At 35.4% G+C, this 21,618-nt stretch overlaps 2 protein-coding genes across 2 annotated transcripts; both read left to right on the top strand.

Annotated features, from left to right (window-relative positions):
- Positions 1 to 1,574: 1,574 nt before the first annotated feature.
- On the top strand, positions 1,575 to 8,013 carry LOC127853912 (uncharacterized). Its single transcript, XM_052388713.1, has 2 exons — positions 1,575 to 1,749; positions 5,179 to 8,013. Exon 2 carries the CDS (start codon positions 5,772 to 5,774, stop codon positions 7,806 to 7,808), a length of 2,037 nt encoding a protein of 678 aa, XP_052244673.1. The 5' UTR covers positions 1,575 to 1,749; positions 5,179 to 5,771; the 3' UTR covers positions 7,809 to 8,013.
- Positions 8,014 to 14,094: 6,081 nt separating this feature from the next.
- LOC127853360 (uncharacterized) lies at positions 14,095 to 16,879 on the top strand. Its single transcript, XM_052387822.1, has one exon. The coding sequence runs from the start codon at positions 14,826 to 14,828 to the stop codon at positions 16,371 to 16,373; it is 1,548 nt and encodes a 515-aa protein (XP_052243782.1). The 5' UTR covers positions 14,095 to 14,825; the 3' UTR covers positions 16,374 to 16,879.
- Positions 16,880 to 21,618: the final 4,739 nt, after the last annotated feature.

Below are 21,618 nucleotides of genomic sequence, written 5' to 3'. Positions count from 1 at the left end.
TGTTTTATCTGCTTGTTTGTTGAAAGTGTTTCATGATTGCCCATGGCAGGTGATAAATGGATTGACCGATCGATTACTACGAAATAAATATTTAGACAACCATTTGCAAACACGCCCCATTCAAATTTATTTTCGAATTATCAGATTTAACTTACGAGTACTTCTATACAAGTACCGATAGAAAAGCTTAAGTGAGATCGGTTGCGGATGTAATTGTATTTACCTAGTGAATGATGGCTTAAGAGCAAGGGTTTTCAGAACAGAAAAGGCGATACTTTTATTACTTTTCGTCTTTATCGATATAGGAAAATTGTGACCATTGTAATAATCTGCATACTTCGGATTTCTCCGTTCCATTGAATTTTCTCTCTAGATGAACAGACGATTTATTAGCATATATAAATCTACCTTTCGTAGCATTTTTGAGAGAGTAGATGTACCAACAAAATGTTATTTTTGTCCACTAAGATTGCCAACAAATACGATAAGAAGGTGGACTCAACTATTTTTTTTCTCGTCCAGTTTTTCCTAATTTAATTAGAATATGTAATGACATGCAGAAATAATCAACATTTCTATATAACTTTCTATAGTTAATTTAAGACATTTTAAAGTTTATTTAGATAATGTTATCATATGTAGAAAAAGATCGATAACTTGATAGTTATTTTCGTGAGTTTTGCAAAAGGCAAACACAACCTGGAACACCAAACAAAGTTTAAGGTCGGCACACAAAACGATGAACGGTCGGGTGAGTGGAAAGAAGCAACCTAACGAATATAGGCATTTACGATAACTTCTAAAAACAAACACGAGGTTTCATTTTTCTTTATAAAAAGTTTTAATGATATTAAAGAAACACTTCACTAGAATCGACAGTAGTAACAATGAGTTTGAAAACAACCAAAACTAGCAGGAATATACGTATTTTTTTCCCTTTTTCTTATGAAACTCAAATTGTCTATCTCAAGCCCCCACGTGCCAATTTAATGAACAGTCTGAAGTAAATAAAGTATAAGTTTACAGTTTATGGTTTTAAATACACGATGTGTATTACTCAAAACAAACGTGTGGTTAAAATAAGTTATTTTAAGTATTTAAGAACAAAATAGTGTTAGGTTTACGATGTTCAATGTGTTTTTTTTTTTAAATAAATATTTACCAATGTATTATTATATCTACAAGAAGTAATATACCACTTTTTTCGTATAAGCGTATTGAATGTTTACTTGTTTTGCCATGAGTATTGAGTAAGTAAAACAAACAATACACAATATAGAGTACATATATTTACCTGATCGATATTAGACCTATAACTTTTAACTTTTACTTTAAATGATGTGTTCGTTTAGTTTAAGCACTAAACCGCTGAGAACGAACTCACCGAGTATGTTCGAACAATGGATTGATAAGTGATATTGGCGCGAACACATGATCTGTTTCATCAAATGACACAACTCATATAACAGCGTCTATGAAGTACTCGGTGTGGTGCATTACATCAAGCGTCAACACATAAGTAAATATTTGAATAGCTGGATTATAAAAATCAAGTTTAGATCGTTTAAAGATTGTTTGCTGCCTGTCAAGTGATATCCGTGTTTACAGGAATTCGTTAACATGATTGTATGCTTTCGAGATAACATGACGAGTTTTAACCGTCCGTTAAACAAAATGTTAGAAGACCGTATGTGAAATCTTCATTGAATGTTCTAATTTTGGAAATGTGTGCAATGCGGATTAATAAAGGTATCATCATATGCATAGAGTTTTTTTAACGATAGTAATATTTGACATGTGTTATAACCTTCGTACATTAAAAATGCGTCCCATTCGGTAGTAAATATATTATCCAACATTTTAAAATAGTAATGGTCGTAGATTTATGTACAAAATCGGTATGTTTATTTGAACTGCATGTTTATATTTAAATAATTTTTCATATATCCATTTATTTATTATTACAGAGAAACTTGTGGAAATATAACCATATTAATTGCGAGTTTATGAATTTAAAACGGTTGACGCCGTTTTACCATATTCAATAAAATGTTAACTATTTGTAAAAAAAATAATGTTCCAACAATGTAAATTTTATTTAAATTTGGCGGCAAATGTCTCAAATAACCGCCAACGTTAATAAAATAAACTGAGAGCGTAAGATTTGTACGCAAATTAATTCAGGCACACTTGAATTGAAGATGTCCATTAATGGCCGTTGAGATTAATATTAATGGAGTTACTTAATATATATTTAATTCAAAAGAAATTATAATTAACTATCTTAACATATGTCCGTGCAATACCCCCGCCTTATTTTTTTTTATAATCTGAACGTACTTTGACTTTTACATTCATTCGCTCTGTTCGTTCACTTTAGTTAAATCTCTTTGGTTAATTAATTTGCCTGATTTATTTGGTTAGTTGGCTTGTTTGTTTGTGTTGTCTGATCATATAATTGCGTATTGTTTACTTTGTTAATTTGTAAGTTAAATGTCTTCTTGCTGGTTCTATAGGTCGCAGTGGTGTAGTGGATATGGTGTCCGCCTAGCGATCGGGAGGTCACGGGTTCGATCCCCTCTGTGGGAGCTTCTTTCGATCTCCCCCATAGACACCAAGTACTGTTTCTAGTCCCAGGAAACAAACTCGGGAGCGTTTTAAATAAGCATAGAGCTTTATTTGTAATCGAGCTAAAATAAATAGGTTTAAATGCAAAAAAGGTTATTTTGTTGATTTGTTTGTGCATTACCGGTAGTTGGTTGCTTTGTTTGTTAGTTGACTGGATTTCTGGTTTATTTGACCAGTTATGTGATAGATTGATTCGCCTGTTGGTCGGTTGGTTTTTTGGTTAGTTGGTTAAGGACGTGTGATTGTTCTTTTTTTGGTAATTGGTCCTTGAATAGTTTTGGTCGGTTTAATTGTTAGTTGATCAGTGTTTTTGCGTTTTATTGGTTCGCCCTTTGACTAGTTAATGTCAGACTTAATGATTGGTTGTTGCTTTGTTTTATTGCATTTAAGTCATTATCGTATACAGCTATATCATACAGATAAATAGTAGGGATGGCAAAATTATTCGAATATTCGAATATTCGATTGAATGGTCAGCATTCGAATAATAAAAATGATATTCGCATATTCGCATTTTTTTTCCAAACGTTATTTCATCAATATTTAATGACCTGCAAACCGCTTACAAAAATGCAACCGAAATCACCTGGGAGTAACATGTTTGACGTGACGTTCTTCGTGTCAAACTGATAACGCGGCCCGTATCAGTGTTGATTGCGCAATGCAATATACACGCTCTAAGAAAGGCCCCGACTGTTGTTTGCCAATGGGGTGCCAATTTACGGTTCAATTGGCGAATAATAATTACGTTTTGTGATCACAGTATGTACAGCCATTAAAATGTGTGAATTACTCAAATCGCACAATGCAATATACTTACTATAAGAAAGGGCCCGAACTGTTGTTTGTCAATTAGGTACAAATTAAGGGTTTCAATTTACTGGCGAATAGTAATTTAGTTTTTGTGATCACAGTTTGAACAGAAATTTAAATATGTGAATGACTCAAAAGTAACAGATGATATAAATTAAACAATCATCAAGGAATCATAATTCAAATCTGAAAATGCCACCAGCCCTTTCTGCAGTATGGAATACTTTACACGGTCTGTGGATAAGAAGACCGCAACGTGTAATGTGTGTAAACGTATTTTTACATATGCGCGGTCTGCTACAAATCTGTGGAATCATTAAAAAATAAAATTCTATGACACAATGTTTTTCATTCTAGTTGTGCCCGATCACAGTATCGGTCATAGTATTAGTCGACAGCGATACAATTATTCGACAGCAACGTTAATAAACAGCCTCGTATTTAGCAAACGGATATAACTTACAAACCAATGGAAATTACCCCATAACAAGGAAAAATCAATCCAGCCGTTTTATGCGAATATTCGAATATTCGATTGAATGAATTTGCGAACATTCGAATACCGATATTGGTATTCGATGCCATCCCTAATAAATAGAACAAGTGTTCCGCTGTCGGTGACATATGCCCCTCCAAACAGGGTTTTGAACTAGTAAACCCACTATCAATAGGGGTCATCTACTGTCTAAGGCCAATGTACATGTGTAGTATCAAGCCAATCGGTCAATTCGTTGACGAGTTATTGATCGGAGACGATTTTCACACTTTTCACACTTTTACCTAGTTACCCCAATTATAATAGGTTTGATCTACTGGCAAAGGCCAATGCACATGTGAAGTATCAAGCCAATCGGTCAATTCGTTGACGAGTTAATGATCGGAAACGATGTTCACACTTAGTATGATAGTGACCTTGACCTTTGACCTATTCAAAGTAAGCATTTACGCCGACTACCTTATATTCGGTTTTAGCGATTATAATGCATTTTTTGTTGATGTCTATAATGTACCTGTAGTAATTGGTGAAATCATGTTCAACGTTTTATTAATTGAGAACTGTGAATGTAAACAAACTTAACATTCTACTATTGCGTTGTTAGCACCCGTGAATACAAAAGATCGCCGCTATCTGTTGAGAACAAAATAATGTTTCCCAGAAACAGCAATAGTAGCATGCACTATGAACGAGGTTACACAACATCCCACTATACGTGTTTATCAGCATCTATTAATAGCCTCAGATGCGGTGGTTATCGTTCTTAGCGTAGTTAAGAGCAGACCGACTTGCAACGCGTAGTACTAACTTTAGTTGTTCGCAATCGAACAACTGTTATATAGTGATGTTTTGTATTTACAAGCCAGGTTATTGAGATCTGCGAAGAACTGCTTTTAGTGCGTATGAATTAAGTGGTAAATCTGAGTTTTGGGAATTAGGTTTTTGGCAGTCTGCCAATTCAGATGAGCTCAGAAATTGATATCATTATTAGGGCTTTGGGGCTACGCCCCAGGCCAAAAACAGACGACGTTGAACAATTAAAATATTCCCCCGATACGGTTCATGCGTGACACTTTAATGCCAATGATCGATAAAGTGTGCATTATTAATTACAACTTAACAATACCCTGTGTATATGTTATGAAAGCGCAATTGTTTCCGAGGAATGGGGAATGCAAGCTGACTGATGAATGATATGAAAATAAGAGTAAGATTAAACATTTTGTTGTTTCTACTTTCAGGTCAAGATGCAAAATACGTTGTGTACACCGAGGCCACAAATAGCAGTGCAAATACCTGCTTCCAGAAACGGAATTTAACGAATGTTAAGTGCTTCTCAAAATGTGGAATTCTGTCAGAAAAACAACGATTTAAAAATTGTACAGCGTTTAAACAAAGATTGGAATTACATTCAAAGTGTTCAGTACTTCATAGCAGTATGTGATCAATAGAAATCAAAACGTCATTAAGATTAAAGCTTTAAAACGCCCTTAATAAAAACACGTGTACATAATTGAATTATATGGATACGTTTCTGTCATGGATATTTTTGACGAATGATCCAAGCAACGGATATTCTTCGTTAGTAAAAATTAAAAAATAAACATGGCGGACATATATCGTTTGTGCTTTAAATGTGAGCTATAGCTGGCAACAGCCACCATTAAAAATGTAGTGTAACAAGTCAATTATTCTGCATGACACTCCTGACAATGACATCCTGAATAATTCAACATTCTGCGACTCCTGCATCCCGTTTGTAGTGCTAGTTATTTTATTTCACAAATAGTCCATAGTTCTTTTCACGTCTGTTTCGGGTTAGTTAGAAAACAAAATGAACTCCGTACTTCTGATGACCGACAACTGGCAACCAACTGTACTCAGGATTGTTCCGTTCTCGAGTAATATCGCGAGAAATAAGGAGAGAAACGCGCCGGGAAAGCGTCTTCACAATTCCCGCGGGTTTCCCCTGTTGGCGGTGACCCGAACTGAAAACGTAAATTCAGAGACTAGTTCGGCTAATTCCGAAATACGATCGGAGTCCAAATCGGTTAATTCCGTACGTTCCGATGCAAATATAGAGCCCGACGCATCGTCTGTTTATTCTGACGCAAATCAATCATCCGTTACACGTAAAACATCATCTTCTCTTACAAAGGGACACAGGAAATACCCTAAAAAGAAGATACCGGTAGTGCATTCAGAAATGAAAGAAGCGATTAAATTTAGTGTTCAGGACATAAACGACCAGTTGTCGTCGACGTCATCGTTTACGTCATCCGAAAACAAAGACGAGAATAAAGAGAAGGTTTCACGTGTGGACAACACGCGGACGAAACTTCCTAAGCCGAGTTACGGCACATTGCCCGAATATCGGACCCACTGCTCGCCAGTGAACGGTGTCCGGCGATCCGTTCCCTTAACCCCTGGAGAGTTAGAGCTACAGAGAATTCGCGATAGTTATTACGTAGAACAAGTGCATAGAAGAAAGAAATTCAAATTGAACGTAAATCAACTTCCTCGCAGCACGACTCCGATAAACGATCATGACCCTGATAAACTGAATATGAAGCAGGTCATTGCATTTTTGCAAGCTAAAACTTCCAAGGACATTCAGAAAAAGATTTTAAGCGAGAAACGAAAAGATATTGGCTCTGGTAATGTGCGAGTTCACGATAAACTAAAACCGCCGGAAATATCTGTGACGAACGCTCCTGTTCCAATGAAAGTGTACTCCAAGGATAATATTAAGCCGCTGTCTCGGTCGAACTCGGACATAAAGCAAACCGACAAGCCTGACATGCAGGCAATCGAACAAATGCGGCGAACGCCCGGTTGCGTCTCTGTCATGTCGGTCAAAAGTACGCCGAATATGCCACATAACAAACGCCATAAAGATCAAGCATCTAAAACACACAGCTCAATGAGCATGAGATCCATGAAAGAGCAGCGTTCAATTGACAGTCATTCAGAAAAACAAAGACATATGAAGGAGTTTAAACTTTTCAGGTTTTTAGCTATGACCCCTGACGAAGCGTCGCAAAGCACGTCTTCTGGTAGGAGTGTGACGCCGCGCGCATTCGACAAACTGCGTGTTAAATCTGACACGCAGAGCCCGAGAGGTTCTTCCGTCGAAACGCCGCGAAATATGCTCAGTCGCCGATCGCGCGAAAGCGGAACTGCGCAGGTTCTCCATCGTCACGTGCTCAACCGAGCGACATTAACCCCGCCAAAAGTCGACGTGAAAGATGTAGCTATTAGTAGCAACAGCCACTCCTCAAAAACCATTCGATTACCTGTAGTCTCGGACTCGGGACGAGATTCACCTGACGACGAGACTTGCTCAACTACTTCCGCTACATATAATTCCACCAAAAATGAAGAGGGTGGAACCTTACCAAAGAAAGGTAAACCACCAACAATAGAGGGACAATTGAGTGAAAGTGACCCTCATAACAAAGACCATGGTATGACTTTAAGAAATGGGTATCGCACAGGGAACTATCACGTGAAAGGATCTGCAGCGCCGTCTTTTACACGTGTTTATGTCCCCGGACCGAAACACATCCATATAAGCATTCCTCAGGAATCAAAGAAAACGTACTCACACGAAATAGTCCGTCTTACATTAAGGCAAGAGAAAAGTACAACACGAGTGACGAGTTACATGAGTGACATTCAACATGACAGGAATAACGAGGCAAGTGAGGATGATCCAGACAACAGACACGCACCAATCAGGACAGAGTATCCTGAATGGGCGGAGCAGTCTAAACTTCAGCATTTGCACGAACAAAACGTGGTAAATGGCGATAACTGTGTGAAAGTGCGCCAAAAAGTACCGGGGTCTGGTTTGTTTAACAATGGTTGATCATTGTTGTCTGTTCATTTGTTGTTTTGTTTCAAACCAGGCACTACCGGTATGTGTGAATCAGAGTGAATGCATGCGTCAATGGTAAAATTACGCAACTATATATAACTTTTAACTTTTAACTAAGAGCTGGTTATGATGTTGTAGTAATTGCGCTTTTGTTTACAATAATATGGAAAAATGAATACCTTTAGAAACACTGCAATGTGTGGTCTTATTTTTTGCTTGCAATTATTGCAGACAGTCGTATGCTATGCACTTATTACATATTAGTCACTATTATTCATTATTAGTAGTAGTTAAAATTATATTTAGTATTATCATTATAATTTTTACTAAATTATGTAGTTGCATTCAATAATTATAATATAAAGTACTACTAGGACTGAACCACTAGCCCCAATGGTCTTTCAGTCCGCGACTTGCACTTGTAATCCGCATTATTTTGATTTTACAGTGTAGAATCATGACTATGTAATCAAAGAAATAAATAATCAAATACTGTAGTCAATTGGGGCATGCTAAACAATGAACATGCAATGGTAGTATCATTAACTTCATTTTTATCATGATCTTCCTCGGTGTGATAAACAAATTCTGAAGGAGTCATTTAGCACAATCCATGCATATTAGCTTGGTTTAATCTGAAGGCGACACTTTTACATTTAAAGTTTCTTGTTCGCTTAGCATAATCAACGCATACGAGCTGACTTTAATCTACAGACGACACTATTTTAATGAAAAAAGTCTTCTTCGCTACTGGTGGCCATGAGCTTTATATTCCGCTGGGATTATTTTGTAAGACTTTAAAGCATATCAAAGGTTGAACTCATATGTAGCGGAACTTGCTTATCGGTGCATTTTGTTGACTTGCACTTCATTTAGGTACATTTTGAATTTAAAATCGCGTGTGCGACTGAAGTTTGCAATGGTTGCGGAATTGCTTGTTATCATTTCAAAAAGGTGAATAGGCTTATTTGAGAAGACTTAATAAAACATTAATCCCTACGTGCAAATACGTGCAAATACGCGATACGGCATGTATCGTGTTCAAAGGCCGTTGAGGTAAAGCATTACCTTTCTCAGATACTTCTAGCCAAATTGAGATTGAAATCTTGCTGCAAATAGTCAGGTATTCCACGCGAATTTAATTGCTTTAAATTCTTAGCCCTGTTTTATTAACGACATACAGCAACGATCTTATTGAGTATTAGCCGGAGCCTTTCATAAAAAACTGCTGTTATTACGTTTTCGCTTTGTGTAATCTATGACAAAAATGAGATAACTTCATTCAATCAAACTACACCCTGCATTGTACGTTCAGATGGATAATTTGTTTACATAAACGGTATTTTCAATAAAGACGGGCTTCCATTTTCACAAATCGCTATCCAAGTTAAAGTGCGTTTCACTTCAATGGCAAAGAAGTCTGCGACGTTCTAAGTTATTTAACATGTTGTTAACTAATAATTAATGCTTTAATGGCAGCGAACCAGTCAAATAACCGAATTGTAAAAAGCGTACAGACGCATTGAAATGCGACAGAACCAGTGTTGTCCTGCAATGTGGTGATAGCCCAGCTTTGGTGTTCAACACCATAGTTATAACCCAGCTTTGGTGTTCAACAAAATAGTGATAACCCAGCTTTGGTGTTCAACACCATAGTTATAACCCAGCTTTGGTGTTTAACACCATAGCTATAGCCCAGCTTTGGTGTTCAACACCATAGTGATAGCCCAGCTTTGGTGTTCAAGACCATAGTGATAACCCATCTTTGGTGTTCAACACCATAGTGATAACCCAGCTTTGGTGTTCAACACCATAGTTATAACCCAGAATTGGTGTTCAACACAATAGTCATAACCCAGCTTTGGTGTTCAACACCATAGTGATAACCCAGCTTTGGTGTTCAACGCCATAGTGATAACCCAGCTTTGGTGTTCAACACCATAGTTATAACACAGCTTTTGTGTTCAAAACCGTAGTTATAGCCCAGCTTTGGTGTCCAACACCATAGTTATAACCTAGTTTTGGTGTTCAACACCAAAGTAATAACCCAGCTTTGGTGTTCAACACCATAGTGCACTACGCCATATAGTGTTGAAGACAAACGTGCGTTAGCCTTGAAACAATCTTTGGTGTCAAACTGACTAATATACTGAACACGTGTCGTCTACTTAACCTTCATAGTTAATTAAACAGTCAAGTTAAGTTTATGCTACCTTTATGTACCGGTAATAGGACATGATATTCGTCTTTTATTTCATAAAACATGTGTAAGCATCGCGAATTTTAATACGAGTTCAGGTGTTAGCTAAACGTACTTTCTATGTTCCATGAGTCATCTAAAGAAAGCCAAAGTAGTAAAATATAAACTTGTGTCATACAATCAAAGTCCTTTAACTATTTTTCAGTTGATATATATTTTCCAGTGTTGATACATGTTTTATACCAGTATTTATCGAATGCCCGACGTCTCCCTTTCATACGGCAATCGCAACCAGGTCGGTACATCTACGCCATCGTACTATCGCATTGTCGCCATCATACTATCGCACTATTGCATGGTCGCCTCTGGATTTTAATATGTTACCACGATGGCCCTAACGGTATTTCGTAATTTCAAAATTACATTACATCATGAATGGCTTCCACACGTCCGTGTTTGTTTACAAGTGTTTTCCGAATCAGTACATTTCGTTTACTTTAATCACCAAATTAGATCGGTCCCTTAACGCACCGATCTAAGTTTCATGGGAAAAATTCAACTGCTTGATCTATTGAAACAGTCAGGAGGTAAAAAGGTTTGTTGTTTCTTTTACTAATGGGAAATTTATTTATTTCACCTCTGTACAAAGAAGGCAGTGTTTTGTTGAAATGAAAAGTATACTTGAACATAATCTTCGGTATACGCTTTGGTGAATGCGTTAATTTTTTTTTAAAGATTTATCCTTCAAAATGAAAATCATACACAATATCTATCAGGACAATAAAGGTATACAGCGGATTAAGTGAAGTGACGGAATTCAAAGGTCAAGTCCATAATTTTCAATATTTACAAAATTATCAGGATGTCCGCTCTACGTTTGGCAAAAACAACCATGTTTTATCTGCTTGTTTGTTGAAAGTGTATTATGATTTTGTCCATTATTGCCCACGGCAGGTGATAAATGGATTGACCGATCAATTACTACAAAATAAATATTTTGATAACAAATAGGCGCAATTTAGATATATTGCAGGATTTAAAGATTTAACTTACGAGTGCTTCGCTTCAAATTGTACTGATATAAAAGCTCAACGTTATCTTCTGCGGATGTAATTGCTTTTGAAATGCAATGAAAGTCATTACTGAGATGATTCATATATCGTGCATTGGCGCCACCTCATGTCCTTAGCTGCACCTCCATGGCATTGGCTTCATCTCTTTTGGAAAAAAACACCAAATTATCTATTAAATCGACAAGAAGCCGATTAAGTGTGAATCGGAAAACTTGTTCAAAGTTTCAAAGCATTGGCTTGATGTTGTTGATTTAATTGGGTGGAAATTTGCTCGTCACACATGCAAAATGTATCGATTTTATTAAAAAATCTTCACTTTGTCACAGCCTGTACAGGTAATCACGTTTCCAAATGGGTTGCCATTATATGTTTATGTACATGTGTGGATGAATAAATCTTCCCTGAATCGCAATAAATTGCCGATTTTAAAAATAATAAAAAAAAAAAAAAAAAACACATTTAAAACTAATTCACGTGTAGAATTATCCGCGACATTCAATAACATCCGATTATTAGCGCCACCTCGGATGTAGCATCGGTTCATTTATCAATACATCGCCAAAAGGAGGTAACGCCCGTGATTAACGGCCATGACATGGAAATTGTGGCCGTCATCTTGTATTTTCAATAATCGACAAAGTGACCATAAAAGCGGACATTTTCGTTTCTGATTAGCATGTGACGAATTTGTTTCACAATTTGTTTATAGAAATATTTTGGAAAGAAAAACACAAAACTAAGTAATCATTCATTTGTCATCGAATCCTCTGTCTCTTCGAAATCTAACGTGGTTTTCTCAGGTCGCCAGGTATAGCGTTTCCTTTTTTAATTAACCAAATATTAATCGTGTGATTAAAGTAAGATTATATGCTATATAAATATACATGTTATATGTTCAAACGAACGTACGGTTAAAATCATGTCATCAAATAGTTGTGAAAACCTTAAATGCTAGCGGTGTTGAATGTATTGTAGGATACATATGTCATTGCATTTTCTTCATATTTATAACATCTATAACTTTAACTTATACTATACTGCTGGTATACGTTTATTTTTAAGCACTAAACCGCTAAAAACACAATTACCTGGTAAGCTCTCAAAGGATTAAAAGTGATATTGGCGCGAAATCATGGTCAGTGTAAGCTAATTACACAACTTAAATAACAGCTTCGATAATATACTCGGTGTGACACAATACCAGGGTGCATGATCACGTGACTTTGTGGGGCTCTCAATTTAACTTTAATGGATGTAAACACAACGGTAAGTGGTGCTTTATTTCAAATAACTTAAAAAAAATTCTTAAGAATTTCATCTTGTGCATAAAAGACAGTTTTGTATGCTGCGTATGGCAATGTGAAATACATCAGAATGACTTTTTAAATAATCCTGTATTCTTTGTCTTAAATTCGATCTATACTCCATTCATGTATACAGTTATGCAGCACGCACAGTGAATTTTTGGCACCAATATCAGACGTAATTAAGGATTTATTTGTTAACTAAAGATATCGGCACCCACTGCAAGAAAAACTGTATTTTATGCGCTTAAGATTTTTGCAAAGGTATTTCAATAACTAGATATTTGCAAAAATAAAGTACTTAACGGTATATTTACATTCTCTCCGGCCCGTGTGTAAACCCCTTAAAACCATGCACCCTGATTACACGAAGCATCAACACGAAGGAACTATTTTAGTGGCTTGATTTTAAAAATCAAGTTTAGATCATTTTGCGATTTTTTGCGATTAAACAATAAATTAATTTGTGTTTTAAGGAATGCATGTTTTTTTTATAACGATAAACGTAGGTATCAACATGCACGAAATGATTGTGTACTTAATGGGAATACCTTTTACTTGATATTGCTTTTCATTTATTCAAAATGTATAATCATTATTATCGCAGTAAGCCTAATTCAAATATTATCAAATTTAATACGTTTGAATGAATACAAAACGAAACTATTGAAAGCTTCGGTGTGTTTACATTGACATCGCCCATAGCATTATTTAGACATGTTTTCATAATGTCGACGATTTGTAAGAAAACTGATTATTATATTGATGAACATTATACATTAAGGCAGCTAATGTCTCAAATATAAAATTCGATGTGAATACACAAAACACCGTTTAGTTGAATGGAACAGAAAGATTTCTACGCAAATGAATGTCACACCAAAATGGGGCTTCAGGTACAAATGAATTGAACATGTGATTATCGGTCGTAGTGATTTATACAACTGCAGTTTCTTGTGTTAAATGACATTTAAATTAACTAATAAATAACTATATACCTTTTATAAAAAGACGTGTCCGTTAAATTACCATGCCTTATAAAATGACATGTGTATGCACTTTGACAGTAGTTCGTTTGTTTCATTAGTTTTTTGGTATTGTTCGTTGGTTAGTTTTGTTCGTTGGTTGTCTTTTGGTTAGTTGGTTAGACGTTCGGTTGCTGGTTATCTGGATTATTGATTTTTAGTGTTTGTATATAGTTACATGTATGGACGGTTGGTTGTTTATTTATGGTGGTTTGTGTGCTGATTTTGTTAGTTTGTTTGTAGACTCGTTAACATATTTTAGGCTGTTAACTTAGTTGTTTCGTGCATTGGCCAATTAATTATAGGCTAGGTCTTAGAATAATTGAGTGTTTTGATTAAGTGATTGTTTGCTTACATGCATATGAGCTACGACTTCCGCTTGAACCCTTATTGATTGACATAAAACAACATAATTTTGCACTAAAGATTGTTAACTATAAAGACATTAATTTCCAACAAATATTGGCTTCAATAAACATGTGCATAGGTGCTTTAAATGCGTGCGTTACGTGTGTGGAGAACAAATGCAAAACTTAGCCCTTAATAAGATATGAGGTTCTTATCAAATTATGAATTTAGTTGATTATATACCAGCATGATATTGCGAAATAAAATATGCCGATAACATATGCTATTATGTCTATAATCTATTTTGTTAGTGTCCTTTATAACAAATCGAAAGCACAGTGTTTATACGTAGTACAAGCGGATTTATGTTCGGCGCAAGAGGAATAAAGGCTGACCGTTAAATACTTTATACAATAGAGATTGGACATATTTTCGTTTTTGCTTTTAGGTCAAGGCGCAGTAGATATGATTTATACTAAGGACTGAAATTGCTCTTAAAAAGGCTTCTTTCTACTACGGTATTGAAAGAGTACTTATACAAATAGGAAATCCGGTCAGGAAACAGTTATTTTCTTATGTTTAAACTGCGAAGTGTTCGAATCAAGATTGGAAATTAGATAAACATTTTCAGAGGTTAAAAAATGAGGTTTAAAAAAATTGATTATTGGAAATACAAACGCATTTTACATGAAAGTTATCAAACGGCAAGATAGGAACACGAGTACATATTTTGAACTAATGGAGATCTATCTGTTAAGGATATTTGGAGGAATGCACCATGGGATATCAATACAACGGATATCATTTGATAGTTAAAATATATAAGTAAAAATGGAAGTACACCTAAGATGTCATTTGAGGTTTTCATGTAAGCTTTAGCTGCCTACAACCGCCAGTAAAAATACACGCCAACAAACGAATCGTCTGGATGACATTTATGCCGGTGATATCATAACTACTTCAACATTCCGCTACTCGTGGATGGCGTTATGAGCAAGTTTTTTTAGTTCACCATTAAATCATATTCCTCAGCTCCATATCGGATAAGTTAAAAAAAAATGGACTCCATACTTCCAATGGCCGACAACTGGCAACCAACTGTTCTCAGGATAGTTCCGTTCTCGAGTAACAACGCGAGAAATCTGGAGATAAAAACAACGGTAAAGCGTCCTCACGAATTCCGCGGTTTTCCCCTTTGTTCGGTAACCGGAAGAGAAAACGTTCGTTCCAAGACTAGTGCGGCTAATGCCAAGATACGATCTCAAGCAAAATCAGTTAACTTCGTACGTTCCGATGTGAATGAAGAGCTCGACGCATCGTCTGTAAAGTCTGACGCTACTCAGTATGGCTATACTACAATTACCGAGTGTGAAAAAAACGACATTCTCACAAAGGTACACAGGCAAAACCCTAAAATGAAGGCAACGGAAATGCATTCAGAAATGAAAGAATTGCTTAAATTACGACTATATAACATGAAGGACCAGCTATCGTCGATAGAAAACAAAGGTGATAATAAAGAGGAGATAGCCCGCGTGGAAAACACGCTTACAAAACGTTCTAAGCCGAGTTATGGCACCTCTCCCGACAGTCGGACACAATGGTCTCAAGTGAACGAGCGCCCTGGGTCCGTGACTCCTAGTGAGTTAGAGCTACATAGAATGTGCGATAGCTATTATTTTGAACAAGTGCATAGCAGAAATAGATTCAAATTGAATGTTAATCAGCTTCCTCGTGACGAGACTCCCATAAACGATCACGATCCAGATAAACTGAATATGAAGCAAGTCATTGCATTTTTAAAAACTGAAACTTCTAAAAACATTCAGAAAAGGAAAGTGTATTCACGGGACAGTGTTAAGCCACTGTCTCGGACGAACTATGACATTAAACATAGTGACAGACCATACATGCAGACACTGGAACGGATGCGGCCAACGCCCGAATGCGTCTCTGTCATGTGGGATAATGTTAAGTCTCTGTCTCGGTCGAACTTGGACATAAAGCAAACCGTCAAACCAAACATGCAGGCAATCGAACAAATGCGGCGAACGCCCGGATGCGTATCTGTCACATCGGTCAAAAGTACGCCAAATATGCCATATAAAGAACGCCATAAAGATCAAGCACTTAAAACACACAGCTCAATGAGCATGAGATCCATGAAAGAGAAGCGTTCAAGGGACAGTCATTCAGAAATACAAAAACATATAAAAGAGTTTAAACTTTTTAGGTTTTTAGCTATGACCCCCGATGAAGCGTTGCAAAACACCTCTTCTGATCGGGGCGTGACGCCGAATGCATTTGATAAACTGTGTATTAAAAACGAAGCGCAGAGTCCGAGATGTTCCACTTCCAAATCGTTGCGAAAGATGTTCAGTGGTGGATTTCGCAAAAGCAGCACTGCGCATGTTCTCCATCGACATGTGCTCAATCGAGCGACAATGACCCCAATAATTGTCAACGAGAAAAGGGTAACTATAAATAGCAACAATCACTTTGAGCAAGTAAAAACATACAAAGCAATACGACTACCAGTAGCATTCGATGTTGGACTAGATTCGTCCGAGGACGAGACTTGTTCAACGACTTCTTCTTCATTCTAAACGTGTTCATGTGCACGAACAAAACGTGGTCAATAGCAGGAATTGTGCGCAAGTGCGCCAAAACGTCACGGGGATTAATTGGTTTCACATGGATTAATCATTATTGCCTATGTATTTGACGATTTGGCTTATTTGGGCACTGTTTATGAATCAAGGTTAATACATAAGTGTCAATAAGTCATACGAAATTGTGACTAAATGGATACACTGCACGCTTGTTGATGGAATAAACACCAAATCAATATATTTGCAAACTCTTCATTTTATGTTCATTTTTGTTTGCGGATATTGTGAGCATAAGTAGGTAATACTATTAATTACTATATTCTAATTAGTGGCAATATGAAATTATAAATATGCTGTTTTTTTATAATTAAATTGTTCTTTCATTCTGTGATTTTCATGTGTTAACCATAATAAGCATATTTGAAATTTAAATAATGTATATCTATACCTTAATGTAGAATAATGACTGTTGATTTTAACTAAATAAATGATTCAGCGTTGGAGTTGATCATGATATACTCTACACACTTGATCTACAATATATGCAGTACTTTCAGCAGATTGTTCTACAATATATGCAGTACTTTCTGCAGATTGTTAGCACGTACTTGATCTACAATATATGCAGTACTTTCTGCAGATTGTTAGCACGTACTTGATCTACAATATATGCAGTACTTTCTGCAGATTGTTAGCACGTACTTGATCTACAATATATGCAGTACTTTCTGCAGATTGTTAGCACGTACTTGATCTACAATATATGCAGTACTTTCTGCAGATTGTTAGCACGTACTTGATCTACAATATATGCAGTACTTTCTGCAGATTGTTAGCACGTACTTGATCTACAATATATGCAGTACTTTCTGCAGATTGTTAGCACGTACAGTTAGGTCATAAAGTGCCATGCTGAGACCGCACATTTTATCTCGATATAAATAAAAGTGTTATATTTTATAACTATTGTATGTAATTTATGTCGAAGTTCGCACTAGTTAACGTTAGACCGCGAAAGAAAATGATTATTTGAGAGACCTTGATAAAAAATCCATTAATACCCGAACGTTGTAATCATTTCATCTTTCAAATCATGTTCTTTCTAAGAGTGATTAAATATGTCTTACTCTAATTTAGTATAATCCATAAATATAAGCATTTAATCTGCATGCGGTATGTTTTGAATGACATGAGATTCCTTCGCAACAGGTACTCGTCTTCTGTATATCAAGTGCCATAAATTTGTAAAGCTGTTAATTAAATGAGAGATTCAACACATGTGCAGCGACACTAAATCTAATCGCAGCAGTTTCTTGACATTTGGGTAAATATGTAATCGAACGAATTCTCGTTTGTGACTCCAGATTCGCCAATGTGGTATATTGCAGTCATAATTTCAAAAGACAAATTCTATGATATATGTAACGTGCAAGTTTGTAACACGAATTTTGATATGATGCCAATTTCACATATATTGGTACTGAACAGCTTGTTAATAAACCCATTTATGCGTCTAGAAAAAAGGCCTTGGCAAACAGCGTAGACCCAGACGAGACGCCGCATGATGCGGCGTCTCATCAGGTTCTGCGCTGTTTGCTTAAAGGAATTTCCGTAATAAATATTCTAAGTAGAGAAATAAATATACCAAACATCCCTAATTTTGAAATTAATTGATCCAATTTAGAAAGATAAGATAGTCCACTAGGAATAAATGGGTTAAATAAAAATTTCGCATTGAAATCATGCCCAGTGTGTTTAATTCTAGTTTTATGTGCAGTCCTCTTTCGTAAGTTGTACATCAACGACAGCACTAAATTCTTATTAATTGTTAAACATTAAGTGTATGAATAATGATTTTAAAAATGGATCGTGCTCTGTGAAAAGGGAGTTTAATGCAGTCCGCACAGATTGATCAAGGACTACACTTTCCACTTTTATGGTATTTTTCGTTTAAAGAAAGTCTTTTCTTAGCAAAAATCTAGTTTAGGCGGAAAGTATCGTCCCTGATAAGCCTGCGCGGACTGCAAAGACTAATCTGGAACGACACTTTACACACATGCTTTAAACCCCCTTTTCACAGAGCACGGTCCAATACAGATTAACGTTAGCGGGTGGCGGTAAGTCTTACTTACATTCCTGGTGTCATTATATTTCAATTAATTCCGAACCCTGTCACTAAGCGAGTCTTAGACTTAACAATATTAAATAAGACTTAAATAAATCAACTTAAACTGTTTGTTGGCAAATATGATTGGTCATAATGATGCCATTTTATTTTATGCATTCCGGTGGTTTATAGAGAAATATCAGTGAATTAAAACTGATAATTTCACTGTTTCAAACAATGAAAATCATCAGTGAAAATTATCGATAATTTTCACTGTTTATGTTAAATGACGTCATTTTTTTGACGAAATGACGTCATGTTCCCAACGAAATTCTTTAGTTAAACTCTTTAAAAATGTATATAAACTGTGAAATAAAGCATAAAATAAAAAGAAAATTTGTTGGATTCGGTGGATTATCGATTTTAATTCACTCGTGATCATATAAAATATATATTTTCACTCGTGGCTGCGCCACTCGTGAAAATATTATTTTCTATTTTCACTCGTGAATTAAAATCGATAATCCACCGAATCCAACAAATATCCTCTATATAATACGTGATCGTTTTAAAAATGAATATTTTTGTGTTGTGGTGATGAATGTCGCTGAGATTTGCATAAACAGCTCATATAGAATAGCACAGTTTTAAGAATATGTTGATGAATATTGGGTGATTTTAAATCTTCAAAGTTCAAACACATTTTATAATTATAAATGATGTTATTTATGTTATTAAAACTTATCACAGGTCACCGCTGGTAATTCATGTTATTCTAAACCAAATATTTTGTCATAGGTAGTATTGTAATCAATCATAACACTCTAATCGACGTATGTATGGCACGCATTCTAAACAGTTATTTATATTTACGTTCATGTTTTGCAAATGATATACATCAACTTTCCAATGCGAAGACTCCAGTACGAAATAATTTGTTTGTTGTGTGGTTTGTAATATCCTGTATTGTATAGGCATTTGTTCACTAGCCTTAAAAAAGATCCCATCCCCAAATGATGACCGAACATTCAGTATTCCCATATATATTTAAAAGTAAAGTAAATCAATGCAGATATATTTGCTTCATTGATTTTAACTATTGGCAAAAAGTTGAATGCGAATTATTTGTGGCTGTTTCGTTATTCTGGTGTGAGTGTCCTCCAAACATATTTATAAAATTAACTTATTGGTTTAACATACATGTATGTTAATTACCTACAAGGTTTATCGAAGATATAAATTGTATGCAAATACCTATGATAAGTCACCTCGCTTGTGCGAGGAAGGTCTCGTCTTCTATATCTTTTCGATAACAAATTATATAATTATATAAAGTGATATCTGATTTGAACGTAACATTTCAAGTGCCCTCTTCACGTTACGCAGTATTTTCACTTAACATTTCAAGAAGACAATATATACACACAACTGGGCATGAAATAGGAGTTTGAGTTTACGTCTTTTAGTGGAATTATGACGATGATATTGGAACATGTGCTTTTTGTTAATAACGATACCACGAAAATGCTTTTATATAACATTGTACAGCATTGCACATAGTTCTATATAATATAATGTAGCAATTAGCGATAAGTAGTTCCCATACTAATTTCCATCTTATTTATGTTTATAAATCATCGCCATCGGTTATCGTGTTCAGCGGTTAAATTCTTTTGTATAAAATATCACGTGTACTTGTGGTTTTGAATATCGATGCAGTCATCTTTGTATATTGTTGTATAAACTTAAATCAAACAAATAGTATAATTATCTATAGCTCTGATTTCTTGCCTTTGTTTTCCAGATGTTGGCATAGCCGTTTTGCAGTAAAAAATACACACACGAGAATTATTAAAATGTTTGAAGCCACGTTTTCTTTGATATTATAATTAATCGAGCCTTGGAACAAAGTAAGGTTGCGTGTTAGTAGCGGCCATTTTAAAGACTTGATAGGATCATCTTTTTGCATTTTCTACGTGTAAGCATCCGGTACGCATCGCGTTATTTAATTTGACGAAGGAAACAACATTTCAAAACAAGGATCTGGTAAGGCATTGGGCTCGTTCAACTTCAGAATACATAAACGTTTTAAATCTCGAGCCTCGGATAGGTGTAACACTAAAACACGTTATTCAAATGCTGAATTTATATTAACCATGAAGGGATTTATTAAAATTAATTTGTTATCTCATACGCTTATAATAACGTGATTTCAACATGATTCCAGAATTCTTCAGTTATTTCAGCTTAACTCGAGCACTGTGTATTTGTTTGCACTCAATCGACATTAGGGTAAAGCAACGCTACGTTAGAGGCATTAACATCGCCTTTGGTTTTATTTGTGTACCACTTCATATGTGATAATAAAATCATAATCTGTCATTTTCTTTTCTTTTTTATCAATACCATTTGTAAACTTATGACACTTATACGTCAAATTAAAAACTGCACATTTCAATTCGATTTCTAAATGTCATTGAATGAATGTCTCGCAATGCATAGTCCCAAAAATATGGTATGTACTATACAGTTTACGGCATTAAGAAAAATTAAACACAAGCAAAAGTGCAAACATCATTTAAATACAACCTCTTAAACATATTTAAAAATCTTATTCAAAGAAAAACAACACACTTATGTTTTCTGGTGCAATATAATACCATCTTAGAAAAATATAAATCATTGTAAATATATTAATCACTCAGTTCTGTCGTATAAAATAAGTTTTGGATTATGAGTGTTATCATTTTCACTATGTCTTCGCAATCCGATACCAGTACATTTACTTTAATCTTCAAATGAGATCGATCGCTATTGCATCGCCTGACACACCCAGACATTATACCAAGCAAAGTCAACAGCTAATAAAACAGAAAATGGATCAACGCTTATATTTCGTATGATAATGGGACATTTATAGTAGGTCTTCACAAAGACGGCAGTGTTGTTTGTTGACACAAAGGCATGCGTGCAGACGTACCTTGGTAGGATTCAGTTAAAGCGCTTTTTGTTTTACGAATGTTTTTTTAAGAACAAATATTTACGATTGGTAAATAGTAAATAGTATGCGTGCATGCTGAATCTGTATATGCCAAAATTAAATGTTCATTTTGAAAGTTAATTTCATTTTCT

Source organism: Dreissena polymorpha, chromosome 12, assembly GCF_020536995.1.
Source record: "Dreissena polymorpha isolate Duluth1 chromosome 12, UMN_Dpol_1.0, whole genome shotgun sequence".
Lineage (NCBI taxonomy): Eukaryota > Metazoa > Mollusca > Bivalvia > Myida > Dreissenidae > Dreissena > Dreissena polymorpha.
This window is presented reverse-complemented; position numbering and strand designations above follow the sequence as displayed.

Bases quoted from the DNA above. Each gene is read 5' to 3' on its own strand.
- LOC127853912 (XM_052388713.1), top strand. From the start codon at position 5,772: ATGAACTCCGTACTTCTGATGACCGACAACTGGCAACCAACTGTACTC.
- LOC127853360 (XM_052387822.1), top strand. From the start codon at position 14,826: ATGGACTCCATACTTCCAATGGCCGACAACTGGCAACCAACTGTTCTC.